At 51.6% G+C, this 27,265-nt stretch overlaps 16 protein-coding genes across 16 annotated transcripts; 9 read left to right on the plus strand and 7 right to left on the minus strand.

The window, feature by feature from the left end:
- Positions 1 to 3,152: 3,152 nt before the first annotated feature.
- On the minus strand, positions 3,153 to 3,662 carry PG986_008680 (uncharacterized protein; the record flags this gene model as incomplete). The annotated part of the gene is made up of 1 exon (XM_066844902.1): positions 3,153 to 3,662. The coding sequence occupies one exon, from the start codon at positions 3,660 to 3,662 to the stop codon at positions 3,153 to 3,155; it is 510 nt and encodes a 169-aa protein (XP_066697300.1).
- Positions 3,663 to 4,174: 512 nt separating this feature from the next.
- PG986_008681 (uncharacterized protein) lies at positions 4,175 to 4,985 on the minus strand (the record flags this gene model as incomplete). Its single annotated transcript, XM_066844903.1, has 4 exons — positions 4,175 to 4,489; positions 4,559 to 4,677; positions 4,735 to 4,827; positions 4,892 to 4,985. The coding sequence occupies 4 exons, from the start codon at positions 4,983 to 4,985 to the stop codon at positions 4,175 to 4,177; spliced, it is 621 nt and encodes a 206-aa protein (XP_066697301.1).
- A 1,312-nt stretch (positions 4,986 to 6,297) lies between these two features.
- On the plus strand, positions 6,298 to 7,101 carry PG986_008682 (uncharacterized protein; the record flags this gene model as incomplete). The annotated part of the gene is made up of 4 exons (XM_066844904.1): positions 6,298 to 6,361; positions 6,425 to 6,551; positions 6,628 to 6,739; positions 6,811 to 7,101. 4 exons carry the CDS (start codon positions 6,298 to 6,300, stop codon positions 7,099 to 7,101), a joined length of 594 nt encoding a protein of 197 aa, XP_066697302.1.
- A 237-nt stretch (positions 7,102 to 7,338) lies between these two features.
- On the minus strand, positions 7,339 to 8,347 carry PG986_008683 (uncharacterized protein; the record flags this gene model as incomplete). Its single annotated transcript, XM_066844905.1, has 2 exons — positions 7,339 to 8,029; positions 8,334 to 8,347. 2 exons carry the CDS (start codon positions 8,345 to 8,347, stop codon positions 7,339 to 7,341), a joined length of 705 nt encoding a protein of 234 aa, XP_066697303.1.
- A 346-nt stretch (positions 8,348 to 8,693) lies between these two features.
- PG986_008684 (uncharacterized protein) lies at positions 8,694 to 9,350 on the plus strand (the record flags this gene model as incomplete). The annotated part of the gene is made up of 1 exon (XM_066844906.1): positions 8,694 to 9,350. One exon carries the CDS (start codon positions 8,694 to 8,696, stop codon positions 9,348 to 9,350), a length of 657 nt encoding a protein of 218 aa, XP_066697304.1.
- Positions 9,351 to 9,410: 60 nt separating this feature from the next.
- Positions 9,411 to 10,380, minus strand: PG986_008685 (uncharacterized protein; the record flags this gene model as incomplete). The annotated part of the gene is made up of 4 exons (XM_066844907.1): positions 9,411 to 9,662; positions 9,729 to 9,880; positions 9,956 to 10,069; positions 10,137 to 10,380. The coding sequence occupies 4 exons, from the start codon at positions 10,378 to 10,380 to the stop codon at positions 9,411 to 9,413; spliced, it is 762 nt and encodes a 253-aa protein (XP_066697305.1).
- Positions 10,381 to 10,406: 26 nt separating this feature from the next.
- On the minus strand, positions 10,407 to 10,730 carry PG986_008686 (uncharacterized protein; the record flags this gene model as incomplete). The annotated part of the gene is made up of 2 exons (XM_066844908.1): positions 10,407 to 10,636; positions 10,688 to 10,730. The coding sequence occupies 2 exons, from the start codon at positions 10,728 to 10,730 to the stop codon at positions 10,407 to 10,409; spliced, it is 273 nt and encodes a 90-aa protein (XP_066697306.1).
- A 618-nt stretch (positions 10,731 to 11,348) lies between these two features.
- Positions 11,349 to 12,410, plus strand: PG986_008687 (uncharacterized protein; the record flags this gene model as incomplete). Its single annotated transcript, XM_066844909.1, has 4 exons — positions 11,349 to 11,616; positions 11,672 to 11,803; positions 11,875 to 12,011; positions 12,099 to 12,410. The coding sequence occupies 4 exons, from the start codon at positions 11,349 to 11,351 to the stop codon at positions 12,408 to 12,410; spliced, it is 849 nt and encodes a 282-aa protein (XP_066697307.1).
- Positions 12,411 to 13,504: 1,094 nt separating this feature from the next.
- On the plus strand, positions 13,505 to 14,112 carry PG986_008688 (uncharacterized protein; the record flags this gene model as incomplete). Its single annotated transcript, XM_066844910.1, has 2 exons — positions 13,505 to 13,570; positions 13,642 to 14,112. 2 exons carry the CDS (start codon positions 13,505 to 13,507, stop codon positions 14,110 to 14,112), a joined length of 537 nt encoding a protein of 178 aa, XP_066697308.1.
- Positions 14,113 to 14,914: 802 nt separating this feature from the next.
- Positions 14,915 to 16,291, plus strand: PG986_008689 (phosphotransferase enzyme family protein; the record flags this gene model as incomplete). The annotated part of the gene is made up of 2 exons (XM_066844911.1): positions 14,915 to 15,761; positions 15,840 to 16,291. The coding sequence occupies 2 exons, from the start codon at positions 14,915 to 14,917 to the stop codon at positions 16,289 to 16,291; spliced, it is 1,299 nt and encodes a 432-aa protein (XP_066697309.1).
- A 435-nt stretch (positions 16,292 to 16,726) lies between these two features.
- Positions 16,727 to 17,035, plus strand: PG986_008690 (uncharacterized protein; the record flags this gene model as incomplete). Its single annotated transcript, XM_066844912.1, has 1 exon — positions 16,727 to 17,035. One exon carries the CDS (start codon positions 16,727 to 16,729, stop codon positions 17,033 to 17,035), a length of 309 nt encoding a protein of 102 aa, XP_066697310.1.
- Positions 17,036 to 17,066: 31 nt separating this feature from the next.
- On the plus strand, positions 17,067 to 17,417 carry PG986_008691 (uncharacterized protein; the record flags this gene model as incomplete). Its single annotated transcript, XM_066844913.1, has 1 exon — positions 17,067 to 17,417. The coding sequence occupies one exon, from the start codon at positions 17,067 to 17,069 to the stop codon at positions 17,415 to 17,417; it is 351 nt and encodes a 116-aa protein (XP_066697311.1).
- A 655-nt stretch (positions 17,418 to 18,072) lies between these two features.
- Positions 18,073 to 19,755, plus strand: PG986_008692 (uncharacterized protein; the record flags this gene model as incomplete). Its single annotated transcript, XM_066844914.1, has 2 exons — positions 18,073 to 18,750; positions 18,838 to 19,755. 2 exons carry the CDS (start codon positions 18,073 to 18,075, stop codon positions 19,753 to 19,755), a joined length of 1,596 nt encoding a protein of 531 aa, XP_066697312.1.
- Positions 19,756 to 19,916: 161 nt separating this feature from the next.
- On the minus strand, positions 19,917 to 22,031 carry PG986_008693 (uncharacterized protein; the record flags this gene model as incomplete). The annotated part of the gene is made up of 7 exons (XM_066844915.1): positions 19,917 to 20,749; positions 20,814 to 20,834; positions 20,894 to 20,914; positions 21,091 to 21,252; positions 21,301 to 21,511; positions 21,576 to 21,915; positions 21,967 to 22,031. 7 exons carry the CDS (start codon positions 22,029 to 22,031, stop codon positions 19,917 to 19,919), a joined length of 1,653 nt encoding a protein of 550 aa, XP_066697313.1.
- Positions 22,032 to 22,763: 732 nt separating this feature from the next.
- Positions 22,764 to 25,574, plus strand: PG986_008694 (aaa family atpase; the record flags this gene model as incomplete). The annotated part of the gene is made up of 8 exons (XM_066844916.1): positions 22,764 to 22,925; positions 22,976 to 23,023; positions 23,088 to 23,987; positions 24,038 to 24,145; positions 24,217 to 24,697; positions 24,767 to 24,935; positions 24,997 to 25,076; positions 25,138 to 25,574. 8 exons carry the CDS (start codon positions 22,764 to 22,766, stop codon positions 25,572 to 25,574), a joined length of 2,385 nt encoding a protein of 794 aa, XP_066697314.1.
- Positions 25,575 to 25,761: 187 nt separating this feature from the next.
- On the minus strand, positions 25,762 to 27,222 carry PG986_008695 (uncharacterized protein; the record flags this gene model as incomplete). The annotated part of the gene is made up of 3 exons (XM_066844917.1): positions 25,762 to 25,845; positions 25,899 to 26,672; positions 26,728 to 27,222. 3 exons carry the CDS (start codon positions 27,220 to 27,222, stop codon positions 25,762 to 25,764), a joined length of 1,353 nt encoding a protein of 450 aa, XP_066697315.1.
- Between the last annotated feature and the right edge of the window lie 43 nt (positions 27,223 to 27,265).

The raw sequence follows: 27,265 nt of genomic DNA on the forward strand, positions 1-27,265 counted from the left end.
TTTTCTCTAGGTCCGTTTTCAACTCGGTGTATTAGTTCTAAGTATATTACGAGGGTACCGCGAAATAGGCTCGGTATCGTTGTTTCGTTATAGTTTACGTTTTTTAGACTTCCGATAACCACCAGGGCGTACCTTTATTAGTATAGGGGTTTTTTTTTAGGGCTACTATATCGGTAATTTTTCGTAGGTTGCTTATAAGGTTATCGATAACTTAATTCAGTTTTTTCGGGCTTATTAACTCGGCGATATCGGTTAAACGTGCTCCGGTTTCCGCCCGTACTAGCCTTTTATTTAATATCGTTTAGTTTTATCCCTCTACTTTTATTTTATTACCTCGTAGCGAGTTAGCTTTTTAGTTTAACGTAGACAACTTATGCCCTATGGTTAAAACCTTTTAAGCTAAGGTTTTTTTTATATAAGATTATTATTCCTCGTGTTACCTAGGCTAAGTTTAGTATGGAATTTTTTTATTCGTAGCGTCGTTTTGTAATTTCTTTATATAGCGTGGTTAGTTTTAAATTCTATTGGTCCGTAAAGGCAAAAAGGTTGTTTACTCCGTACGATTTTTTACCATACACGTTTTAAAGCGGATAGTATATGTTAAAGTTTTCGACGAATAAGTGTCGCCCGGGGTACGAGATCGCATCGAGGTCGTTTAGGGGGCTCCGTTATCGAAAAGTTTTTTAGATTAGCGAATATATAAATTATATAGTAAAGCGGCTATTTTTTTTTTTCGGTATTATAACGGTAGTTTAATCGGGGCCTGTTTTAGTTTTTAATTTAGCGATATCGAGGCGTTTATATATATAAATAGCCGCTCGGCCTTCGCCGTAAATTACTCGATACCTAGCTATTTTTAGGCAGTACGCGGTTTATATGCGGGGGTTCGTTTATATTTTTTATAGTGTTAATATATTGTACTTTTTTAATTAATTAAGGCAAGTGCCGTTATTACTTTTAATGCTACGACGTTTTAATATATTATTTATAAGCTTATAATTATAAAACTATAATAGTATTTTACGTTAATAGGGGAGCGACGATACCGCGCCGGCTTTACGAGCGTATCTTTCTGCTTTAACTGCTCGTTATCGAATCGAATCGCGGGCGGTTTTTTTTCCGCGAAATTATTATATACCCTTCTTTATCGCTAATAGGGAACGTCGTTAGTAATAATAAACGCTTTATTTTTACCGAGTTATCGCCGGTATTACGGACTTTAAACTAACGAGGCCGGTAAGTATAAATTTCTTTTACGCGTTTTCTCTGCTAGATCGCTACGGGGCAGCCGCGATCCTATGTCGTATATTCCCTGCCGTAATTAATATAACGTTTCCTGCCTCGTAGTCCTCTTTAAGGGTATTTTTAATCTCTTTTAAAATATATTACTATAAAATAATAGCTATATCGCTACTATTTCCAATAATACTTAGCTACGTAGCCGTAGCCGTAATAACGGTAATATTATTAAATACGGAGGCTGGCGTTATACGGTTCGCAGTCGAAGATTTCGGAATCCTATATTAAGCCGTTATCGCACAAGTCCTTCGCAGTTTAAACGGAACTCGTATGCAGGATAAGGGAAACGTAGCGTGCTTCGGGATTTTTCGGCAAGCTACGCTTATATTTCGAAATCTTTCTCGGGTTATATTTATTTGCGAGTAAATTACGTAATAACGCGGCTTCGTTATAAGTATCCCGTAGTTTTTTCGCTAGGACTTTTTTATAATAACTACGAGTTTTTTATAAGTAAATTACGCGTTAATTTCGAAAGCGTTTAAAACTTATCTATTATTCTTTATATATTTCTTCGCCTCGTTTTTAAAAGTAAAAACGATATCGCTATTAAGTAGTTTTTTTATTGCGATAATTTCGCTATACCCGATTACTATATTAACGTTCTGTACGATATTTACTGGCCTTTTCTTTTAAATATCGTTGGATTAATTTACGTTTTTAATTACCATTTCGCGGTTTCGGCGGGCTGGGACGATAATTTTCGGTTGCTAAGTAGTAAAATCGCTGCTACGCGGCGTAAATATAATTTAAGCTTAAAATTTAATCTATATAGTTTTAGAATCCTGCGTAGTTTAAGCGATAGTTTTTCCGACTATTTTTCGTAATTCCCCGCGGGTTATTAACGTATTATTATCGTTATCGAGGTACGGTCGTAATTCGGTCGTTTCGGTACGAAATTCTTTAATTACTTAAAAAATCTCTTTACGCTTACTACTGGGGGCTATTAAATTAGCGATTAGTTTTTCTAAATACTTTAATCTTTTTTAATACCTCTTTTCGAGCTATTTTCGCTATTAAGACGCGTTTAAAGCGTTTAAGGTCCTTGATTATACGCCGCGATATTGCTTCGCGGGTAGTATTAATTTTACGCGAGTCCGGCGCGACCGATATTAATAATTATCGGATTATTTATCGGATTATTTATACCGTAACGCTTTAGCTGCGTCCTTTCGATAAAGGTTCGGCTAAATCAATTCGACCTCGTAGATTTAAATAATAAAGTTTGTTTTCGATTATTCGATGGTTCGACCGAGTTATCGATCTTTTCCCTTCTTTTCTTAAAATTAAAATAATTTTATAAAATTTACCGAAAAGTAAAAGAAAATTAGAATTAAATTAAGGTACGTCGCTAAGTAATATACGTCGCCTAGTAGTAAACCACGTTATATTATTTATTTAATATTAAAAAAAACTAATAAATAATATATTAAGTATATTAAATATTATAAGAATAAAATAAAGGGAATTAGTTAAAAATTTCGAATTATTATAATTATAATACTTAATTAAAATTAATACACCGAGACTTATAAAATAATAAATCCTTATAAATAAAAGTAAAAACACTTTTTATATTTACTTATACTAAGTCGCTATCTCGGGAATATAAAATAGATTATTATAAAAAGGCGAATAAAATATAATATAAGCTAGCGTAACACGTATATATTACCACTAGGTTCTCTTATACAGTAGTTAACCCATGGGCCACTTATATAAAATACTGTTTTAATTATTACATAGTAAATACCGTAAATCAATGTCCTTTAGGTATGTCAGTGTCCATCGGGGTCTTGTATAGATCGCCTTGAAGTGCTCCAGGTGACACGGACGTGCTAGGAGAAGGGCCCTCTTCAGTCAACTCGATCATAGATGTTCTCTGCCTGCTGAGGAGCGACTGGTGCTTTCTGCGCCTGGGAGGCGCCTTTATTAGTAGAAGTCTCGGTCGTGATCCCATCCCACTGTGCGGTCATTTGCTGGACTCTGGCTGGCAGCTGGATGATCTCCGGTGACTCGTCAACAACGGTGGCCGGGGCAAGGGTTGCGTAGACTTTCTCTACACATTTACCGATATTTGCGATGCGTAGGGCAATCATGGCCGCATCCCCCCGGCATAATGTAATGTCGTGACACATTTGCACGATATAATATGCTTGCTCGGTTGTCTCTGCGTGGTTGGTCTGCAGGCCAATCTCTAGATCAGAGATCCCGGCTTGGAATTCGTCGAAGACTTTGGCCATGGCGTCGATGGAGCGCGCCGAAACGTGCTGCATGTGTTTGAGAGCTTCAATATCTGTGATGACCTGCTTCATAAAGCTGTACAGGTTGCCGCCGTCGTTCTGATTTCCGGTTGGTTGAGACATTGATGCAAGTCGAGAGGTGCACGTAGGTATGGTTGCGAGTTGCGTATTGTGGCCGCTATTGTGGCTGTTGGGTATGGGGGAAACGTAAGAGTAGACGAGTAGACCATGGAGTGGACAAAAGTAGAAAATTTAGTCGTATATTAGGTATTTCCTTATGTCACGCGATGTTCAAGTTATATAGCCCCAATGTACTGGTGGGTGCCTGATTTCCAAGCTATACTCCTGGATTCCAATCAGCTCCCAAGCGTCGCAGTGTCTTCCAGTATCACCTACGATGTAATATCTCACCGAAGGGCTCAGGAATTCAAGCCTCATATTGGGAGTTGCTAGTTATATATTATATTATACCCACTTATTAACTAGACGACGAAGATTTGGACGATATTGATATCACCCCCAGACTCTTAAACGCCCGAAGCCTTCACCAACGGACCTATGCTCGAACAATGGGGCAAGTACTATTTGGGCATGGCAAACATATTTATACTTGATATAGTCGATACAATGATATATCAAGCAATACCCGTATGGTTGTGAGGAGCCTTGTGTTGGAGTGTCCACTCGACAGCCTGCTCCCAGCTACGGCATTGATGGGTTGCACCCCAGCCATCGACCCCGGCCGGACCGACCTCGCCATTCGGCAGCAGCATGGCCCCCTCCAGCGTCATGTCGCCGGCACACATGACCGCCTGTCGAAGGTAATCAAAGCAGTGGCCAATGTGGGTCATTTGCTGCTGCTTCAGCTCCGCCCCCGACAGGGACTCCTCGCCGTACACGTCGGCCTTTGCCCCGTGCATGCTCGCAAAGTACATTTCGCGTATCATGCCCTAGTGTAGGCATGTAAATGTGAGCCAGACTATGTTCCAGCCCTGGGGGTTGGAGCAGGAGCAACTTACTAGGCAGTGAAGCTGGTGAAACATGGAAATGCTGTATCGGTCCGGGCCTACATCTGTCGGGATGCCTGGGCCCAGGTTGTATTCGGATGGGTTGTCGACGAGAACGAACCCTCGGCCATCTTGGTTTTTTGTTAGCCATATCTTCATGACCCCAGAGTTCCATGGGGAGTCAATACCTGGCATAAGACTATCCCAAGCAGCATTGCTTTTCGGGGTAGGTTCGGTCTTGAAGAGCTCATTAGGCTCAAAGACGACAGGAACAGTTTGTACTAAGAGAGACTGTTAGGACCAAGTGTAACTATACATGCACTGGCCAAATAAGAGAGGATGTACGTGTAGGGGGAAAGTGAGGCGGGTTCTGATTGCGATCCAGGACCATCATGACCACTGCGAACACAACAAAAAGTCCGACTCCAGTGCCCAGCATGGTGGGCCAAAAAAGAAGACGGCAGCCCTTGGGGTTCTTGTGAGGTCCCGTAGTGCCGCCAACTCCTTCTTCATCATCGTCTTGGGAGACTTGGGAGTACCATGTCCATGACTGGGACCCCCGAACGTCTTTGGAACAGCCCCAAACATGACTTCTGGGCTCTCATTCAGATGTTGGATGGACTTCAAGTCAGTACAGGAAACAGCACACAGAAAGCTGGTTTGAGAAGATGGAATCAAGGAGCAGGAATGTACACATCGACGTGGGAGAGTGCCTTGTTTCGCGTCGGCCGAGGTATCCTGAACGGATCCTACCCGGTCTGGAAATTCAGCAACGTCTTAGCTCGTACATCCTTCTTACCGGCTGCTGTCCCATCATGCAGTTGATATTGCCTACGTCACGACTAACTGTTTCTATTACGTCTTCCGGAGTACCCGGCATAGTCGATGGCGTGATCAAAATATTTCGAGCAGGCCGTGGTTGATCATTTGACGTTATAGTATCGAATGCAGCCGATATGTCTCGGTCAGGATTCCCCGCATTCCCATCCGGCTGCGTCTGGACCAAGCTCTTCGCAAAGTATTGCAGCCCGGCTGTGGGAGGCGTTTGTGAGTCTGTCTATTCCCGAAACAGCCAGCAAGACTGGCCCATGATGTGAAAGCACATACGAAGCCCACAGACGCCACGCATATCATTGAACCTGTTGCTCGATTGTTGCACGATCCGCAGTTCGGTCCAGGGATACGATGCTGTGCTTCAAGTATGCCAGCATCCGAGGCACGGCCGACTATATCGTTTTGTTGCATAAGGTGTACATTGAACTTGCCGGTGGCCCCTTTGTACGTCGCACCAATCTCACCCGCATGAAACGGCAACCAGTAATGAGGGCGTGCATAAGTGCTGACCTAAACGGAAGCCTGCCGAATGCTAAGGCTGCCTGGGGCAATTCTTGCTCGGACTGCCTTGCCTTGCCAGTTACCCCGTCGTCTGTATCTGGCTTGTTTCGTTTCTACATGCAATTCGTTGCCATGAGCACCCTGGGCTTACTCCTCCTTTTCGCTCACAATTTTGTTGAAACAGCTTGCATTGAGCCTTTCTATTGAACTTTTGTCTTGAGTTTTGTCACGTTCACGAACAACGATGGGGCCTTCTGTCAGTTCTTTTGAGGGGGGACCAAGAAAGCGCTGATGCGCCCTTCTTGCATCCTATGGGACGCGGAATATACGATGCCACAGAGTCCGAAACCAGACGGCTGAAGCGGACCAATCTTATATGCACATTGCTTGTATTCGTGCTGGCCTTCATCTGTCTCATGCTTTCGGCAGGACTGTGGTCAGCTGATAGGCCCTGCCCTGCCATCGAGAATGAGGTCTATTGTGAGTGAAGACGACGCAAACGACTGACGTGAAAGTTATGAGCGCCAACTGACCCAGTATCAGCGCCGGTAAAGGACCTGATTCAGTACAAGAACGTCGTCTTCACGGCCGGGTTTGGACGTGAGCGCTCCCCCCTACCAAGGCCCCCCGACGCCAGAGAGGGACGCCCAATGGGACGACTTGTACGGCTGTAAGTCCTACCACAAAAGCCCTCTCCGATAATGCATGCCTCTCCATTGACGAAGTCTACATCTAGTCGGCATCAGCCGCATTCCCATGGACAAGGCGTCGCAACTGGTCAACAAGACGGTGCCGATCCCTGGCGAGCCGGGGCAATACGTGATCCAGCTTAATGTTTTCCACCAGCTTCACTGCCTGGTTAGTTCATCCTTCTGCGCCAACAGATCTCACAAAGGGCCATAGCTGATACCAAGTAAAACCTCGCCCAGAACATGCTCAGGAAGCGCCTGTACAGCAAGACGGAGTATCCGCCCGACCACGAACTCATGGGCATCGAGCACCTGGAGCACTGCTACGACGCGCTCCGGCAGAGCTTGATTTGCTCCGCGGACATCACCCCGCTGCCCTGGCGCTGGGTCGAGCAGATGCAGGAGGCGAAGGAGGTCGCCCAGGTCGCCCACACTTGCCGTGACTTTGACGTGATCAGGGAATGGGCCAAGCGAAATGCGGTGGATCACTTCGACAGGAAGACATATGTGCCTGACCCCCTCCAGAATTAGCATGTAGTCCATAGTCGCAATGCTTCTAATGAACCGGCTATCCTTGCTTTGCTATGCTCGTCATTGCCTACATGAATTGCGATTCGCCTGGAACTCAGCATATTGACTTTCATGTATGTAATAGTATGTGTGTTAATTCACTGCAAGCTAAGTTCATAAACCTCCATCCTCCCAGTTTCCAAGCAAGTCCTCTTCTTCTTTGATCCTGGCCAACAGACATAGGAGATTTTGAAGCTACTACCAGTATCCGTCCCCTTCGACAAACTCTGCCCCCTCGGGCATCTTCAGCTCCGCCCACCGCTTCGGCAGATCCCGGACCGCATTCCGCTGCGCCCAGCCGAGCAGCGCCTCGAAGTCGCGGCACTTTTTGATCACGTTGAAGTCGGCAAAGGGCTCGGCGGCCGGCCGGTGCGGCTGGTCCGGGACGTCGTAGTGGACCCAGTTGTGCGTGATGACGTCGACGTCGGCGTGGCACATGAGGTCCTGCAGCAGCATGTGGAGGCAGTGCCGCTTGTGCTCGACGTCGCGGTCGGCGGGCGGGCGGCCGCCGCCGGAGGAGGAGGAGGAGCGGTTGAGCCGGGCGTCGGCGCCGTAGTAGTAGCCGAAGTCCATCTCCTTGCGCAGCTCGTTCAGGCAGTGGATCTGGTGGAAGACGTCGACCTGCGCGACGTAGGCCTGGGCCCCGCGGCCCCAGCTTGGGGGCGCCTTGACGCTGAGGCCCGGCGTCTTGCCGGAGAGGACGACGGCGTCCTCGTCGACGGTGATGATCTCGATCCCCTCGGCAGAGAGACGGTCCCAGGCCGCGTCAACCTCGGGGGACGGGTCCTGGCGATAGATGGAAGTGTTATCGTGGATGCGGCCGTTGAATTTCTGGTACTGCAGTTTCAAATCCACTTCATCGAAAATGGGCGCTGAGATGGTCAGAAACCTGGCGGGAAGGTTTGAGTGGATGGTGATACATACAGTAGGATGACACCGTTTTGAGGTCACCATTCATACCACCCGTTTCATGATGGGTGGGCGATGATGCTGAGACCGGTACATCGCAGCTCTTTGTGAGAGCCCAGACTAGAAGGGTGATGCCAGCGCAGAACTGAATCGCGTTTAGGAGAAGAGAAGCGGCAAGCAGATGTCCCAGTTTGGATTTCAAAAGCCCAGTATATGGGGTGGAAAAGGATTTCTTGTGTTGGTTTGGATTGAGGAAGACTTGGACCTCTTCTGCCCCTTCTGACCCTGGGGAGTTCATAGTGGCTGTGTTCAGAACGCTTACAGGTAAATGGAGTTACGGTTCAAAGAGTTGATCGGGTAAGGTGGTAAGTAGAAGAGGAGAAAAAGCGTGTGTGCTTATTCATTTTACTGGCTGTTACTAGCGGGCCTATGGGATAGGCGTGTCGTACAGGATAAGATGGTTGACGGTGCTCAACGGTGCGGGGCGCCCTCCCCCTCGCCCGTGTACATGATACATGGGCAGCAGCAAGTTTCCATTTCTAGCAATAGTTCCTATCATACACTTATTCATATCTCACCTACTACGTTCCACCCCTTTGTCAAGTCCACCAAAGATCATTAAGCACACTGCTATCCTAAGCAAAATGCCCCATCATGTTTCGTTCGTCTCTCCGGAATATTCTCACTCGGTCGAGCCCCAAGGTGATAATGAAGGAAAGGAATCCCCTGTCATGATTTCCCCAATTGCCCGCTCACACTGGCTCTACGTCATCATTGGTGTCTCGACCATAGCCATGACATCTGTCTGGCTCATCCATGCCTCAAGCATGCCTCTTTTGCAAGACGATCTAGCGCCCAAGCGGGCACTTTCCCAGTGTGGCAACTCGTCCGTCGAAGCCGCCGCCCTAGGCTGCTACTTTGACATCATGAGCTTCTCGTGGCTTCCGCCCGCCTGCTTCGATGAGCAGCTCACGCACGAGTTCGAGACCACGGAGGACTGGCAGTGGTTCCTCGACCAGAACGGGACGCAGCCCGTGTCCAAAGAGGAGGTACTCTTGGGGGAGAGAGACCTCTTTGTGTCGTCTCGGTACCACAAGCATCACTGCACGTTCATGTGGAAGAAGTTGCACCGCGCGCTCGGAAACGGGCACTTGATCGACAGCTATATCGGGAACTACAACCACACCGTGCATTGCGAACAAATGCTACTATCGGAGGACGCGGACTCTGCGGTATTGAACACTCGGATCTTCAGGAAGTTTCCGTCATGCTTGTCAATTAAGGTACAACCAGCGGCTTGATCAAGATAGACCATTGATGTTTCCGTCCGTATACCCCTGTACTATTCAACCTGTGTCTAGCTACAATGCTCCCGGGAAGTGATGCCATGCAAATCCCGCCCGGTTTTCCACCCACACTCTAATCGCATCGATGTCTTTGCACTGATGGATCGTGCCCCAGCCTATGCCATAGCCTGTCTGGCCCTCTACTGTGGTATCGGCAGCGCAGAGGAGAGACTGTCTCAGCAGATCGAAACAGTGCGCGTCGTGATCCAGATCTTCAGGCGTCTTCCCCTCGATCACGGCATGCCCGTACGAAGTCATCAGAGTGGACTGTGTACACGGTGTTAACCAATTGTGCGTTGGGCGGGTAACGTTTACGGGGCATGCAGTACGTACCAGACAATGGAGTTGGTGGAATACATCGACCATGTATACTTCCTCTTTACTTCGGCCGTCCTCCTTGCGTTCGTGCTCTGGGATGGGGATCTCGTATGGGTCCGACAGGCCCGACCGGTCGACGGGATCGACGACGATGGCACCGCGGCCCGCTGCAGCCATCTGTCGTTAGCAGATGGGTCTGTTACACATGAATCGACAAGTAAATCGTATTGGTAAGCACTTACCGACTGTCATCCTCGTCCAGTACTTGCGCGTGTCCTCGAGAGCGGTGAGGTTGGCAAAGCTGTCCGCACTGATGAAGTTCTCGTCGGCTTGGAAGAGAACTCCCTTGGTCGCGACTGCGATTTTTGACGTTAGTAATCTTCGGATTATTATGGGCCAGTTTATTAGTAGGAGCGGACGCACAGTGAGGCATAATGCCCAAGTTGCTGGAAGGAGCCTGCGCATAGCCTTGGCCCGGGTCGTTGTGAGAGAAAATAAGAGCTAGAAGGGACAGAAGGAGGGCTGTCTCGAGAACGACACGAAAAATGTGAAAAGCCTTTGCACATTGAGCAGCCCACGACTTTGGCGTAGGCGCCGAGGACGACAGGGTCTCGGACAAGTCGTCGCCGTCGTGAGGGGACAGTTTGGCGTATCTAGGAGAGCTCATGATGGCGTAGTGATGTGACAAGCGAGTCAGATGCGATGGGATTCGGCGTTCTGGGCACAGGATAAGGAGTGAACAGAGAAAGCCTGGAAAACGGAGGGCCCAGGTGAAGTGGGAATCTCGAGATACCAGAGCTTGGCGATGTTCTCTCCTGGCGATTTCGGCGTGTGATGGTCTTCCAGGCTCATACCGTATGCATACATATCCCTTCGTCGAATGACGATCTCCGCATCTCCGCCAACTTCGGCCTTCGGTGTGCCTGCCGGCTATCGCTAGGTGGTACAGCAGCTTAATACCACGTCCATCTCACCTGCAGCATGATGTGATGGTTTGCCATGGGTGGGAGTGACCATCGTGACAACGGTGGGAGCCGCATTCAGCTGTCACCGCACGAACTGACCGTTCTACGTGTGTGTGTGTGCGTGCGTGTGTGTACCTACCCGTCAAGAAAGCCAATCGGATTGCCTCTACGGCCCCCGCGTAATCTGGGAAACCGGTGGGTCTTGCCTGACGCCTCTGTCGATCATCCCCCTGGTATAATAGGGGTCAGACAGAGTACATACCGGCTTGGCAGATTTCAATGCGCGTTTATGCAATAAAACAAGCTTTTCTGTTTGCCTTACTAGCTAGTGCTGACCCAGCCTTAATATATTTTGTACGACAGACCTCCGCATGTCGGTCTAGACTAATGCATTGTAAATTGAGCCTCCGCATTTCATTACTAATTTAATGACGGCGTAGGACTTCAGCAACTGCCATCAGCGATCCTATCATATCCATTCATTCGATGACGAGGGGCGGAGTTGAGATCAAGTACGAGAAGTTCTTCCTTGGTTAGTATGCTTATCGGGCCTCGTCGTCCATCGTCCTCTGCTGGTATCTTCGTTTCCTCATCATAAGACATTTTCATTTTAGCACCCAAGCAACATAACTACACCTTGTCTCGTATACCATCGCGTCACTCAAGCGCGATGGCGGACTCTAAATACTCGAAGCTTGATGAGACTCACCAGGACAGTGAGAGGGCCCCTCTCTCAGAGGCCTCGTCAGATACGTTTCATGACGAGCCGCTGGACCCAGAGGACAGTCTTTCGCGCAAACGACGGGCCGGACGATGTCAAAGGCCACTGCAAACCCTCGGCCTTGTTCTTTCGTCCGCAGTGTTCTTCGCCATTGGGTTTCTTTCTCACTCCCAGCTTCAAGAGGTTGACGAACGCGCGTGCATTGATACGGCCTGGGGTGAGTAGCACCGAGCAATTTCTACGGTGCATTCTTGGCTGACTTTCTGAGGCAGATGCGTTGCGGGAACCTGACGCCGTCCGGTTTGAGACGCAACATTTCAATCCCCGTTTCACGGGCGCCCCGTCTCCGTATATGGGGCCTCCCAACGAGCAGGTCGATAAACTGTGGTATGACCTGTCTGAGCGTACGTATCCAGAACCCTGTTGTTTGAACTCAAACTGTCCAAGTACTTATTGTGCTGATCTCTACTTGAAGTGCGCAACTTCGGAGTCGGTCGATCCACGTTGGAGTCGATGAACAGATCCCGTGGCGCAGTGGAGTTCATGAAAGATGGCGAGCACACTGGCCTCTTTGAGGCTGGTATGGAAGTTTTCCATCAGCTACATTGCCTCGTAAGTCTGCCTATGCTGTTTTGTTCTGTTACGCCATAAAAGGCAGATGTCAATAATACCCCAGGTCACTACTAAACGAGTTCGCAGAACTACGTGCGGATGTATTCCTACATGGACTACTATGAAGCTATCGACTTTGACATGCTGGCCGAGTCTGCCGAGAAGCGGCAGGAGCACAAGGACCACTGCATCGAGACGCTCCGGCAGAGTCTGATGTGCCACCCCGACCTGAACATCTACTCGTACCACTGGGTGAGCCGGCACGATCAGGCCTGGGCCAATCTGGAAAGCCGCCACAGATGCGTGGACTGGGACCACTTCCATGACTGGGCTCAAAGCAACCTGATGACATACTACCCACCAAAGACCAGACCGGAAGGAGTCGAAGTTTGGGAGTAGTTAGCCGTTTATTCGCGTCGAGGATGACATTTGGGATTATTCTCATGTTGATTCTAGCTATTTGTGATTAGGCCCAATATAATATTGTTCCCCTTCACTCCAGCATAGCTATGGTGCCTTTAGGCACACGTTATGTGCCCGTACCTTGTTTTCTTGGCCATAGGATGAAAGTTGTACATGTAGATCTCACGAGTAGTTTGCTGACTTACGCGGCAAGAAACGGCGAGCAATCCCTCCGGCTGCAAGTACGTAGAACAAACAACTAAGGATCGGTCTGGCCATGGCATATTGCAGAAGTTGTTGCCTGAAAGCTAGCCAGAACGAGGGCTTCCACATCAAGCGAAACATGCAGTCCTTCACGCAGACGGGGAAAGTGGCGGAGTGATCGGTCCCGGATGATGCGAGACACAATAGCCTGCCTGTACCTTCTGTATAAGTTCAAGATCACCTCCCTACGCAATATTGCCTCATTCCCAATATCGAGGCATGCAGGTGATATATTCCTTACAACTCATCCTTACGGCATGCGTAGCGCTACCACTCGTCTACCCCGCATCCATATGCAAAGTCATACATACAGGTTTCCTCGGGAGGCTTGACGTTAACATCTCGGTAGACGCATACTGCTTTCTCGGTCATACACGCAGAGCCTTGTATATGGACACTTCCTGCGTTTTTACAAGGATACGTGCAGATCGTATTGACTTTTGATCATATGACTATCAAAAATTCACCGCAGGTTGATCGGCGAGTGCCCGTGCTCTGAGACTGACTGGGTGGGCGAAAAGGGGGGAGGGGGTTGCGTGCTTTGGCCAACAGACCCGACACTGTCGCAATACACCGGTCCATTTTCCATACTCGAATCTAATGTCATGATTTGGAGATCGGCTTCATGTGTAACTATGCGGGGGAAAACGATACATGGACTCAATATACACCACTTTGAAGTGTCTCAGATGACGAGACAGATGGCTATAAAGATCAAAGATCCACGGCAATCCCCAAAGAAAATAGGGCTATCTTCATATCACATCCCAACTTCAAAGCACAGAAGATTACAGTTCAAACAAGCGCATTTGCATCCACAGCCCACCATGAAGTTCACCGCTGCCCTCGCCACTGCCGTCCTCGGCCTGACTGTCACTGCTCTGCCCCTCGATGTCAGTACTCTGTTCCCGATACCCCCCTCGAACTAGCCGCGCTCCGTAAATATTTCTAACGAGTAACACAGGGCGAGAAGCGTGACGTCGAGCATGCTCACTTCAAGGAGGTCCAGGCTGAGCCGGCCGACAACAACGTCGACGCCGCCGCTACTCGTGCCGGGTGGCTCTACGTCAAGCAGCGCGACGTCGAAGAAGCTCAGGACAACAATGTCGATGCGGCCGCCACTCGCGCTGGCTGGCTCTACATCAAGCGCGATGCCGAGGCCGTCCACGCCGGCAAGGCGGTTCCGGTTCCGTCCGCCGAGCCCGCCGACAACAATGTCGACGCCGCTGCCACTCGAGCCGGGTGGCTCTACGTCAAGCAGCGCGACGCCGAAGAAGCCCAGGACAACAATGTCGATGCGGCCGCCACTCGCGCCGGGTGGCTTTACATCAAGGAGCGCGGTACCGAGGAGGCGCAGGACAACAACGTCGACGCCGCGGCGACGCGTGCTGGCTGGCTCTACATCAAGGAGCGCGATGCTGCTGAGAAGGCCTAGATACAGGTTCTACGCAAGGAACAGGGCTGTCGTCCTCGCTTGACTTTGGGCATCAGCAGGGGATGCCATTTGAGGTCGGAGCTGAATCGGCAAATGGATGGGAAGATTGTGGGAAACACCACTCTGGTACTTAGGAAGGGTATTTCTTATTATGTACTTGGTAGCAACGTAGTAGTCGCTCATTATCCCAGAAATGTCACTCATTGTCTCCAGACTAGCTATTTGGGAAGGTGTCTTTCTGCTACCGTCACATTTCGGTACCCATGTGTTTCGAGTAAACTCCTCGGTGGCCTCTTGAGAGTCTACACAGTATTAATCAACTCCGGGTTTCTCGGTACGTATCTTACACCCAAACGTACAACCCGGGGACTACACATCTCAGACACCTCATGCCAGAAATCAATGTATGTGTACGCGCAAGCCGGTGCGGATGAAATCACTTATGATCGTGCAATGGCAGTGACGAACAAAGGGCTTCCAAGGCAAACACATTCCCGTCAAGTAGCAGGTGAGTTTCTCATTGGAAGAAAAAAAAAACAGCTTGGAATTGCGGGGTTCATCTGAGGTGACACACACACAGTTGGCGTGTACTGTTTGCTGCTAGATTTTCTTAGCACACTTGGGACATGGGTATTAAAGCGTGGCTTGAACCTGTCAAACTGTTCCAATCTCTTCCTCGTTCTCATTCTACGTCGACCTTCGAGTAGATATCTGCCACACCCGCTTTGATCTTTTCCGATCACACAACAATACCCTCTCCCCATACTGAAACACGGCCGTTTGCCATCTAGGCACCACTAAAATGGCCAACACGCGCCCGAACCAAGAAGGATTCCATCGCCGCCTCGATGCCGTCCAAGCCATCCTGCGCCAGTACGGCCTGACCTCGGCACAAGTCACTCCCGTCGCCTACGTGGAGCATTGCCCCTTCATGTTCAACAACTATATCTTCAAGGTCGACCTGGCCGCCCCCGCCACGCCCTCCTCCTTCCCCGGCACCCAGCCCTGCACCACGCCGCCCCCGCCCGCCGGCGTTTCGAGCCTGGTCGTGCGCATGAGCAACCCGCTGGCCGAGGGCCTCAACAACGCCAACCGGGTCGAGAACGACGTGGCGGCGTCGTACCTGATCCGCCAGTCGGTCGCGCGCGCCGGCCTCGCGCCCGTCGTGCCCGCCGTCTACGCGTGGGCGCCGAACCGGTTCCCCGACGTCGTCGCGGGCGAGGCCGGCTTCGGCTGGACCCTGGCCGAGTTCAAGCCGGGCGCGGACCTGGACGCTCAGTTCCCCGCGCTCGAGCGCGGCGCCGTAGACGCCGTCCTGGAGCAGCTGGCCGATCTCGTCGTCGCCGTTCAGCGCGCCGAGCTCCCCGCCGGCGTCGGCCGCTTCGGGGCGCTGACGATCGATGCGCAGGGCGCCATCGTCAGCGGCCAGATGCCCTTGCTCAAGGGTGGACCCTGGGATACCTATGCCGACACCTGGGTCGCCAAGCTCCAGGATCGGCTGGCCGAGTCGGACCAGAGCTCTCTGCTGAAGGGTTGGCGGGAGACCGGCATCCGAGAGCGGATCGATAAGTACATTTCCGCGGGTGGGGTTCAGCTGATCCTGGAGCCGGTCGACAACAACCAGAAGATCTTGAACCATGGAGACTTGAGTGAGTATATCTTCTTGCACGTCCCAGTGCTAGCCATGTTTCTAGGTTAGAGGATAGGAACTAACCAAATGGATCAAGCTCTGAACAACCTCCTGTACGATAGCGACACCCAACGTATCACCGGCCTGCTCGACTTTGACTGGGCGGCCGTGACGCATCCCTGTGATGAGTTCCTCTTCGGGCTCTGGGACATTGGCGGCGGGATCCACGAGCGCGTCGGTGATCTGCAGCCCTACGTCCTCTCGGGTGACTTTGGCCAGCAGCCCGACGGCCTCTCGGAGGAGGACGTGCGCAAGTGGGAGACGGCCAAGGCCTGGGACGGCGCCCTGGCCCGACGGGGCGCCATCCGCCCCAGCTCGATTGACGGCGTGGACCGCATCCAGGCTCTGCGGGGCTTGGAGGAGCTGCTGTGTCCGTTTGCCTTGGCGAGCGAGGTCATGCTGGGTCGCATCTCGGATGCGGAGAAGGCGGCGAAGAAGGAGGAGGCGGGGATCAAGATTACGGACTGGCTCGACCGGTGGGCTGATTAGTTACCATTAAACAGCCCTTCAAAGATGATAGGGCACCACGTGTCAGAGGGTGACATAGTGGTCGACTTAGGACTGGATAGCATGTCATTACCCATGTATCGTATGCCCTGTATATTACCCCTGAGTCTCTCGAGGCCCAGCTTAGCGATCTCAGGGAGTATTAAATAAATCTGACAGTCCCTTTGTAAGGGTCGTCCCGTGGTTCTTTGTTCGAATTTTTCTCTGTGTAGCTTCATCACCACAACTAAGTGCTCGCTACTCGCATTGCATGCATTGGGGCCAGACGCTTCATACGTCCACCACATTGCCAGTAACCCATAGGTCCATTAAATAACCCCAGCAAGCGTCTCAGCTGTAAGTGTCTTCACCATTGGATTTATTTCAACAGATCCAACCTGCTGACCACGTTTAACAGGCCCCGAAGGGTCCTAGACGATGGCATCGCCGCCCCTTTTGCCAGAGGTCGACATCCGAACCATGGATTTTCAGGAGCACTTTCCTGCCGACGTTTACCATCCACTTCAAAACCGCTACCCTCTCCATTTCATCGACTTCAACGAGCGAATGGGACCCACGCCCGCATGCTTCGCAAATGTAGAGTGGGACATGTACACTGCCTTCCTTGAGATGGAGTTCGGCTTTGTCGACTTGGAGATCACCCAGATGAGCGAAGGCGTCCTTCGGAGAGAGTCCTGGGTGGTTCCCAGCCGACCCATCACCCCCCGAGGGCGAAAGGCTTTATGACGACCGGCAAGGCATCCCCGTCCTATTCGTCATGGTAGCCCTCCGCCACCCCAACGATGCCGAAGAACAAGCCGGCTTTCGACGTGCAGCGGGAAGGGTTCACGATAACATCATCCGGATGCTGGAGCTGGTCCATCCGACACGCGTGAACGTCGGATGGGCCCTTTGCATCATGGGTAACGGCCCAGCAGCCACCTCGCACTCCCTGGCACCAAGAGTGGCTTTCCAACTCGGTCGTACGACGCAAGGCTTTGGCATGTACTTGTTCCAGGGCCCTGTCCCGCATGTTGCTTCCTCGGCCCGTGATTTCGATGCGGCTTCTGAGTCCGCGTCTGAGGATAACGACGACATGGCCAGCATTGTTGGTAGTATGGGCAATTAGCGACGAGAAAAGGGAAGGAACATCCATGATTGGTCAAAGGACACGGCGCAGCAAGGAAAACGACATCATCTACAAAGCCCCTCTTCCCACAGCAGTAGCTTGCCTCCTCTATGTCCCGCGTCTTCGCTCATGAGACTAAGGATACATACATGAATCAATAGATACACAAGGCTACTGAAACGAAAATGAAGAATCTAGAAATGTGTATAAAGCATCACGAAACACATAAACCCTTTTGTGAGAGGTAGGAAACTAAATCACGTTCGGATGATACTGTAGTTCACCTTCAAAACATCAATACGTCGCCTATAGAGCGAAAGTGCAATTGTGCACTTGACAACCTGCCCTGCCATCCAGAGTCTTGTAAGCCGCGTCTCGTCGACTTGCTTGTAGGTTCTGGTGAGAAGATATCGCCGACTCACAATGCCTAACCCCACACAGCCTCAAGCGGAGGTCGCATATCGGTCTAGCTCAAAGCGGCCGCCTGGTAAAATGCGTTACTCATGATTTTCTCCCATCAGCTATGTCTACATTTTTCGATCTAAGCCATGACTGACACCCATTTCCGTTCCCTGTCGCGTCGAAAGCACGGGGGCTTCGCATCGAAACTTTCAGTAATAGCCCCCCTCCGGACATATGCACGATTGGAGCGAGAATGGCATCACAATCGCATTCCCTGGTCCCTCGGCTTCGTCTCCAGCTCGCCAAGGCATTGGAGTCTGAGTTTGATGGAACAGCAGCCTTCCACACCGAGCCGGACAGTACTCGGCTGACAGTACACCCCAAGATGCATGTGAACCTTTCTACTATGGCAGCATATCTCGGATACACTTGTATCAGACCGATCCAGAGGTACCTATTGAGCCCTCGTGTCGTACAGGTCACCCGGCTGTTGTATCCCCTCCTCGCAGATCCCTCCGACCATAAGGACCTCGAAAGGGTGTTTGCCTGGTTTGCGTCGTCTGGGTCCGATGCCCAATTCCGTGCTGAGTTCTTGAGAACTACAGGACATGTCCTAACATGTCTAAAGGGTATCGGTACTTCTGGTACGAAGCTGAAAGCTACCGACCGGAAGGCTACCGCACTGGCCTGCCTGCTGGTCTGGGCATTCGGCGTTCTATTGTCGGATGAGAGCAATAGTATGTCGAAACCGGCTAATAAGTCGAACCCAGCTGCTTTAATGGGTACGAGTCTTTTGGACGAGGACAGTCATCTGTTCGCTTGCATGTTAGACGCTGTCTATTCCTCCGTTGATCGCGCCAACGAGGAGCGCGCAAGCCGGGGACAGACTCTGGAAGAGGCCCAGGCCATATCTATCCGACTCATTCCCAAGGTAAGTTACTGCGTCTTCACCCTCATTCCGGTCTCCATTTAGCTGTAACTTTGGCGTTCTATTGTACTAATCAGAATTAATAAATAGTACACATGGCCCGCAAAAGATATCCAACCCAAGATCTGCCATTACCCCGAGTTCGATGAGCACGAATTCGAAAAATACGCCCGCATCATAACCCTAGTAAGACACTGCGCCCAGACCATCTTCGAGATCGCAGCCGAATCGAAAGACATGGATAAGCATCCTCCTGAGAACGGCGATATCATGTACCCCGACGGCGAAACCGTCCTCGACAAGCAAAAGCGCGTGCGGTTCCGGGACACTTACGTTTTCGGACCACGCCAAGCCATCAGGCTGACCCACAAGCCGATATGGATGCAGACTGCGGACGTCGAGTTTCTGCTGGTTCCCACCATGGGCGCATGCGTTCACGGGCGAGCGGATCTCTTGGGCGAATGTGCGAATCCCGTCCCACCCGTCGAGGGGTGCTTGTCCGAGCACAGCCGCATCGTCGGGAAGGTCCGCGGCACCGTCAACTTTGGCAAGGTCAGCAGACTGTCGGAATGGGTCGACGAGCTGTGCGTCAGCCTCCGCTTCGCCAACCCGACGTCACCTAGGCATCTCACTTCGGTGGCCTACTGCGATGGGATCTTCCAGGGAACCTCGTTCGAGGAGCTTGCGAAGGTGAGACACTGGTGGACGCCAGTGTACTCCTCTCGACCCCAGGACATGGCCATCCCTCTTTCCCACATCCCTTGGCTCGACATGAAGCGGGATTGGTCGTACGTGGATGTCCCGAGAACCGTGGTGGTTGCCCACTGCCCTTTGCCCGCGCAAGAGACTGAGTCCTATCCCTTCTGGACCGGCTCATACCGGTTCATGCAAGCACATCACCTCTCGACCCAAGGTCCGAACTTGGCTATGACGCCTGTCTCGCCTGTTGTTTTCCCAGACGACGATGTTGAGGATGCGGAGTCTATCTCTGAGGAAAGCGACCCTTGAACAACATGCCGCTAATGCTCGATAGCAAATGTTGATCCTGGGATCTTCCTCAAGGTTTTATAACGGACCAATAAGATAGAGTCTTAGGGCATTGCTGGGAGCGTCAGAGTGTAGTAATGAAAGATCAAACAAGCATAAATGAACCCTCAAAATTTCAAGGGCTACTTAGTTTGTGATAACGTCCGTATGACGAGACTACCGTCATCAGTTTGCCCAAACTCATCCTTCTGCTCCTCCACGTTCCAGTCCAAGGAATTGACCACCACCAAGACTCTTAGCTTCACTCCCAGCTCCCTGTCCTCCGCCAAGCTTACCAAGCTCTTGAGCACAGCCTTTCGGTGGAAGTTCCTGCTCTCCGTGGCGCACTGGCATTGGTCCAGCCGATCGAGAATGATCCAGACCGTCTGCCCTGGCTCAAATAGGTTGAGGACGGCGAGGACCACGTTCCTGAGTGCGCGGTGCACCTCGTGCTTTCTGTCAGACTCGTCCGCTTTCATGTTGCGGTAGTCCTGCAGGGCCGTCCAAAGCCGATCGTACGCCGCTTTGTTCCTAAGAACGCCTCGGTGCTGGCTCAAGAGGCGATAGGCTACAGTTGAGAGGGTGTGCTCCAACGTATCCTCCGCCTCTCGCTCCCCAATCATAAAGAACGCGAACAACTCCGGCGTCGATGCCTTTCTGAGCTTTTTCACCAGCTCAATGGCAATAGGAGACAGCCAGCAATGGGCTGCTTCGTGGACCTGGTTCCGACCGGCCAGCACAAGCACGCGGGAACGGGGAGAGTCCAGCCATGAGCTGAACGCTGGTCCCGCTTCGACTTCGGCCAGTCGGTCCGCCACGTTCGGCCCAAAAGAATAGGTCCGGCGAAACTGTGCCGTAACGCTCCCTCTGCGTTTCTCTAGGCGTTGAAGTTCCGCTTCCAGAGAAAAAGTGCTATCCAGTCCCAGGGCTTGGCGTACGTTTTCCAGGTCTTGACTGTCCTGGCTCTGTTGCAGATCTGCATCGTTCTCATGTTATTAGTTGCTATGCATTCCAATTAGTCGAGAAGAGCTGGGCGTTACCTTGGATTCGCTGCTTGAGTTCTGGACGGTGGTGAGTGCAAACTGGATTATGGAATTAGGGGATGGTAACAGGAACCTACCACTGATCTCTGCGAGTTGGCCTATGATGCAATCGGTGAGCATGCGCTTAGCAAGGTAATACAACTTCACATGTATCTTGAAGGACGCATGATGAAATAGGGGTAATATAGCTCACTTGTATTGATCGCTTCTAGATCTGTACCCCGTCAGTTGGTCTTCGCTCTCCAATTGCGTAGATAGAAAGGCGGTATCCTACTTTTGTTCATTTGCTCGACAGATTGTAACTTTTTCTTGATTTCCGCGGCACTCTTGTGCAACAGCTCTTCTCCAACTTGTCGGACAGCCCCGATGGCGCCCTGCACGCTGGCGGCCTTGTCTTCGAGACCCGTTGCGCGGCTCAACGATATCAGCCACCGCACTGGATGCAGAACGTCAGCAGTGATTATTAGGTCGGGATAGAACATACCGAAGCCGCCAAGCTCATAATATTCGACAACAGCTGTGCAGAAGCTGACAAAAGTGTGGTAAGCAATGGAAATCTTGGACTGGAGCTGCTGGTCTAGCCCGTGGCTTTCGGTGTAGATGTGACTATAAAGCTTCAGGCCTAAGAGCCTGTCTTGTATGGCCAGCAGCATCACGTTGATTCGCTTCTCCCTTTCCTGCCGATGCTTCGATGCCTGTGAAACGCGCGCATTAGTCATCGTGATATCAAAGATTCGTCGTAGAGAAATGGCAGCCTACTGCGAAAACGAAGGTGATTGTGCCAACGGCTATCCCGGCGTACGGAAAGCCAGACTCCTTTACCGCGTCTATTATGGGACTCAGAGCTTGCAAGGCATCGTGTACAGACGCCGCCGCATCGTTCACGTTTTGTGCCACCAGCCCAGTTCCATGGGAGTGCTGCATATCAAAACGGCTTTTGGCAGTCAAGGTATTGCCAAAGTGTTGTTGGAAATAGGCTTCGGCGGCGGTGATACTGTCCAGTTGCAATGCCGCCTTTTCGTCCTGCCTGAATCGTCTCGATTTCCTTACTTTGGCATGTAACTCCTGTTGAAAGCCAATGGACCTTTCGACTTGATTGCTGCACCACCTGTCAGAATACTAGCATGAGCCCGGACGCCAGCCTGCTTACCGATCATCCTCCCTCAGCTGCATGGAAGTAGATGCGCCTCTACTACCGATAGCTAGCTTTGCCATTCCGTTCAGTACGCTTGGCGTTTTTGAGGTTGCGAAGGCTCTAATGAAGAGAATTCTTGGCTAATGTGACATCGATGTTGCCGGGAATCTTGCCATATTTCGTTGCCATGCGAGCCCTGCCTACAAATAGAGCAAGGAACGTGGATCGATGGAGAGGACATGCCGGAATCAGGCCACAGTGCTGCATGAAAGAGGGTGGCGGGCTTGGCAATGGCATCTCATAGATCAATTGGCCCAAAAATAGTGATGCCAGCAGCCCCTTCTAGATTGAACGGGAATGTAATACAACGTCTCGGCTAGCAAGTCGGTGAGAAACTGGGGGCTCAAAGCCACCACCCTCTGGTGTTGGCTCCATTCCTATTGGTACGCTTGGAGGCCGACGAGCCAGCCTGATTGCTGAACCGCTGTTTTGGCATCAAACCATGCACTCCGAGACGAATTGTCCCAGGACATGTGGTCGATCTTCCTGCAGCCTTCGGAAATTCATACCATTGTCATCATGAGGCTCCCGGGTCATCCCAGACCCCGACCCAACCCCCCACCACAAGTCGGTGAGGCCGTCGAAAGATTAAGATCATTCAAGCCTGACCAGTTTTGACACGAGTTTTCGCTCCCATCCGTTCTGGTTACTCTTGCTGAAATAGCAGACAGATACCGGGCACCTGTGGTCGCTGCCTGTCGTTGCTTGCACTCGTCCAGACAGCCGAGAAACAAAACACTACGCTTGCAACAATGGCATCTGCAGATACTATTACCTTGCTTGAAGAGCTTTCTGGGCTGAAGCGAAAGCTTGCGGAGCTAGAAGCCAAGTACCAAAGTCTTGCCTCTCCTGCAGGTATTGCTTCAAACGAAGCCTCATCCCCGTTGGACAAGCACAACGAGAACAAGGATAAGGTATGACAATCATGCACCTCGCAATCATAGCCATGTTCTGATCTATCCAGACGGCCGGGACTCAGACGGTTGGAACAGGAAATGGCATAGGCGGCGAGGTGAGCAGTAGTGACCAAACAACCGATGGGTGTGCCATATATCCTGATTAATTTCGCATTATAGACCGGCGAGAGGAAACCAGCTTCGCGAGTGAAGATTATCAACTTCAAGCGGAATGCCGACGGTGAACCCATCGAGACCGAAGGAGAGGTGCAGAAGCCTCCGGACTCCCAGGAGCACGCATTCACCCTCAAGAAGACCGTATACCCGAAGACGACCCCTGGCGAGGACTCGGGCATGTCGGAAATAGACGTTGTCAACCTCGGTCTCTGGGAGCTGCTGAGGGAGCACCTCGGATGGTACCCCTACCACGTGTTTCGAGATGCCCCGACCACCGTGTATTCTCCTTACGAGCCGATCGTCTTCGAGTGGGAGAGACTCCAACAGGCCGCCTCTCAGTCGCCGAAAGACGATAAGGACAAGCAAGCCCGGGAGGACCTCAAACTCCTTCTCGACACCATCAGCAGTGGCTCCTCCGGGGATGCTAAGCTGGACAAATACTTCAAGGAGCGACGGAACAGGAAGCCGGGGGCGGACCTCATTCGATACGACGATCTATGGACAGTATTCCCGCCCGGGACACTTATCTATGGCAAGCCGTTCCAGGGCCAAGACCAAGTGTTTGTGGTGAGGGACAACCTTTGGCCATGGCCCACTAATCGAGGGGCCGGGGAGGACCAATTCTGGAATCTCGAAGTGTGGTCCTACGACTGGAAGAACACCACATTCGGGCGTATCAGCTTCTTCCTCACTTTCAAGAAGTTCGACGGGCTTGTCCCTCTCACAACGCTGGAGTACTATCCTTTCCAACTCCATCGTGAATACGATGCTGTATGGAAGAGGCTCGTCGGACGTGGCAAAAAGTTCAAGAGCCTTTGCAGGGCGGAGACGCGCCTGTTCGAGTATGACGGGAAAGCTGTGTTGGAGAAAAAGGGCTTCTCTCGTCTGACGCAGGAAAACAACGTATGTTTCCGTGGTTGATCTACAGAGTATGTCTTGCTAATCCCCGCCAGGTTGATAATCACGACTCCACGGAGGACGTTCTGTCTCGCACATCCACAGGCTTGGGTCCCGGGTCGCAGATAAGAAACAATGAAGCCTCCCAAGCAAAATCTACCAAAGTAAGTTCGCCTTGATATTTCGCCAAATCCCATCATGGTAAGACGCACTTTCTCTAATCCCCCGCCAACAGGTCAATGATCGCGTCATGGTAGACTTCGAGTCCTACTTCCGCTACGGGCCGAACGACGGCCGCAACGGGGCTTTAATCCCAAACGACCAAAGTCCCAACTGCGCGTGCGCCGACTGCAGCAACAACGTGGACCTGGCGCGACGCTTCCGCGTCGGGTTCGACGAGACCGCCGAGGCCGCGGAGTGGGACGAGGAGCAGTACCTCATATGCCCTCCCCGCGTGCTCGGGTACACCCTGCGGAAGAAGCAGTGGGCGCAGCTGCAGGTGGACAACATCAAGGCCATCGCGCACGACGAGAAGTACGACGCGTGGCACTCGCGGCTCAAGCTCGCGAACGAGGAACACAAGAAGATGCTGTTTGACCTCGTCCGGAGCCACTCGGGCGAGAGCAAGGATGACGAGGACGAGGACGAGGGGAACAAACTCGAGGTCGACGATATTGTGCCCGGCAAGGGGAAGGGGCTTGTGATCCTGCTCTACGGTAAGCTGCTACATGTGGTCAAACACTGGAGAAGACCCAGATGACTAAACCAGGGGGGAAACACAATAGGGCCACCCGGCGTCGGAAAGACCACCACAGCCGAGACCATAGCCGTGGCTGCCAACAAGCCTTTGCTCTCGGTCAGCGTGGCCGACGTGGGCACGAAGGCGAAACATGTCGAGTCAAACCTCGAAATCGTGTTCGCCCTGGCCACGAACTGGCAAGCTATCTTACTGATGTGAGTCCATGATGAAGCAGCCGAAGCGGTTCCTAGAGTACGAACTAACACCCACAATCAGTGACGAAGCCGATGTATTCTTGGAGAGTAGAGGCCGCGGCGGCGTCGTGCAGTCCACGGATAAGAACGCACTCGTATCCGGTGAGTCCCGTCTACTTGATATGACTGCAATAGTGTTATAAACGACTGAGCCTGCCGCTAGTGTTTCTGCGCGTGCTCGAGTACTACCAGGGCATCATGGTCCTCACGACGAACCAGATCGCCGAGTTCGACATCGCGATCCCGTCGCGGATCCACCTGGCGATCCAGTACCCGAGCCTGCGGGAGGAACAAATGCGCGGCATCTTCCGGGGCTTCCTGGCCCGGCTGCACCGGAGCGACCTGGTCGACGACTACGGCCAGATCGAGGACTGGTTGCAGGAGGACGTCTTCCAGGAGGGCTTCGACGGCCGGCAGATCCGCAACATTGTCACGACAGCGCTCGGGCTCGCGCGCGCGGACAAGGAGTACCGCGGCGGCTCGGGCCGGCTCACTAAGGCGCACATGAAGAAGGCCTTCAACAACGTCAAGCGGTTCAAGACCGACTTCCAGACGCAGATGGAGCGCTACAAGGAGTCGCAGGGGAAGATGATCAAGTGAGGGCTGTGTCTTTCATATAATTGAAAAGCAGTAGTATAGTAGATGTTCCTTTCTTGGATTCCTAAGAAACGTGATTTAAATTTCTATAAACTTTGTTTCGAAGAAAGATGGTTTCACAACATTCAATGCCCCTGAGACCTCGACTCCATGCATCGTCATAAATCTTGTAATGTATATCCTCATGCCCCTAGAAGTGATATGTCGTATCAAACAAGAACTTCTTAATAATGCCAGCAACCAGCATATCCCATGGCATCTCGTCCCCTAGAGCCTTGGCCCATCATGCCGCACCGCATCAGTACCTCCCAACACTCTCCCAGGTACCGGTCCAACTGCTCGCCGATTCCGCTTGTGGAATGGATCATGTGGAACATTGAGTGCTCGGGTTTCTTGGTACCCGGTAAAGTCCAGGACCAAGCCGGCAAGCTCCATTGGGAGCCCCGTTTGGAAGAGCACCGACCGGATCTCCTCGAGTTCCTCGGCCGAGGGCATGTACGGCGGGTCCATCGGACTGAAGGGCTTATATGGTGAGCTGTAACATTGCTCATCTTTGATGCCGAAGAAGTGCCTGTGCATGTAATGCGGTATGTGCGAAGCCAGGTTGAGAGTCGTCGTCGATTCCACCATATCCCCGTACGCCGTAGTAAGCCGAAAGTCCGGCGACTTGCCTTCCCCATCCGCCTGGGCAAATAGGTCCGAGAACCTACGGATGAAATTCAGGCCAATATACGTGTGCAACGCATATTTGCAAACCATATCCCAACCTAGACTACCCGGGTTGCAGCAGTCGCACGTCGGGTTTGCCCACCCACGGAGGATGCCCACCCTGGGGTGTGTGCATATTCGGAACACGGTATTCATATCGCCGTAGATGAGAGTTGCTTTCAGAACCTCCAGTCCCAAGAAAGCGTCTCGGAAGCTTTTATCGAGATCATAGCAATCCTCCTGCTCAAACGGGTAAAGAAAGGTAGACATGCGTCTCTCTTCTAATCGTAGCGCACACCGGAAGTCGCTGGTATCATCCACATGGGCACAGGGTGGTTGTCCATTGAGGTTGTCAATTTGCTGAAGCGCGCACCAGCCCAGTAGAATTATTGCCTGGATCCTAGTCAGAAAAGGTTCGCGCTGTATCGGAATGTCTCCCATCACCTACAGTAGCGACCAAGATGCTGGCACCGTAACCGTAGGGTGATATGGCGAGGGGGATAGCCATCACAAGTAGAATAAGACGAGTACAGCTCAGGAGCCCGGTGATGGGAATCGACGAGTGTTGCCTTTCATATGAGTCTAGGCGTTTCCAATTGAACTGCTGTATTTGAGCAGCCCCGCTGAGAATGTGCGATCTCAAAGTGTGCACTGCGGGAGGATTGTTTGGTGATGTAGCTCGAACGTCGTTAGTTCCTTCATCCTGCCTGTACTGAGACGTGCTCCAATGCCCCTGGACTGACGTTTGAGGCAATGACTCGTGGGAAGTGTTGAGCTCCCTTAATTCTACGGCGCTCATGTCGGGGACCTCTCGATACGTAATGAAAGCCATGACCGAAGCAGAACCAATAAAGACATGAGATGGAGAGGGGCAAGGCCTGTGAATAAATGCTGCCACTAAATCGGGGTCAGAAGGCAAGGGTGTACGGGAGGGGGGTTGCATTGTATCCAGCCCCCAAGGCGGCCCTCGAAAGGGAGCTGCAGTT

This window comes from Apiospora aurea (assembly GCF_038362705.1).
Source record: "Apiospora aurea strain CBS 24483 chromosome Unknown utg000006l_segment0_segment0, whole genome shotgun sequence".
In the NCBI taxonomy this organism is placed as follows: Eukaryota; Fungi; Ascomycota; class Sordariomycetes; order Amphisphaeriales; family Apiosporaceae; genus Apiospora; species Apiospora aurea.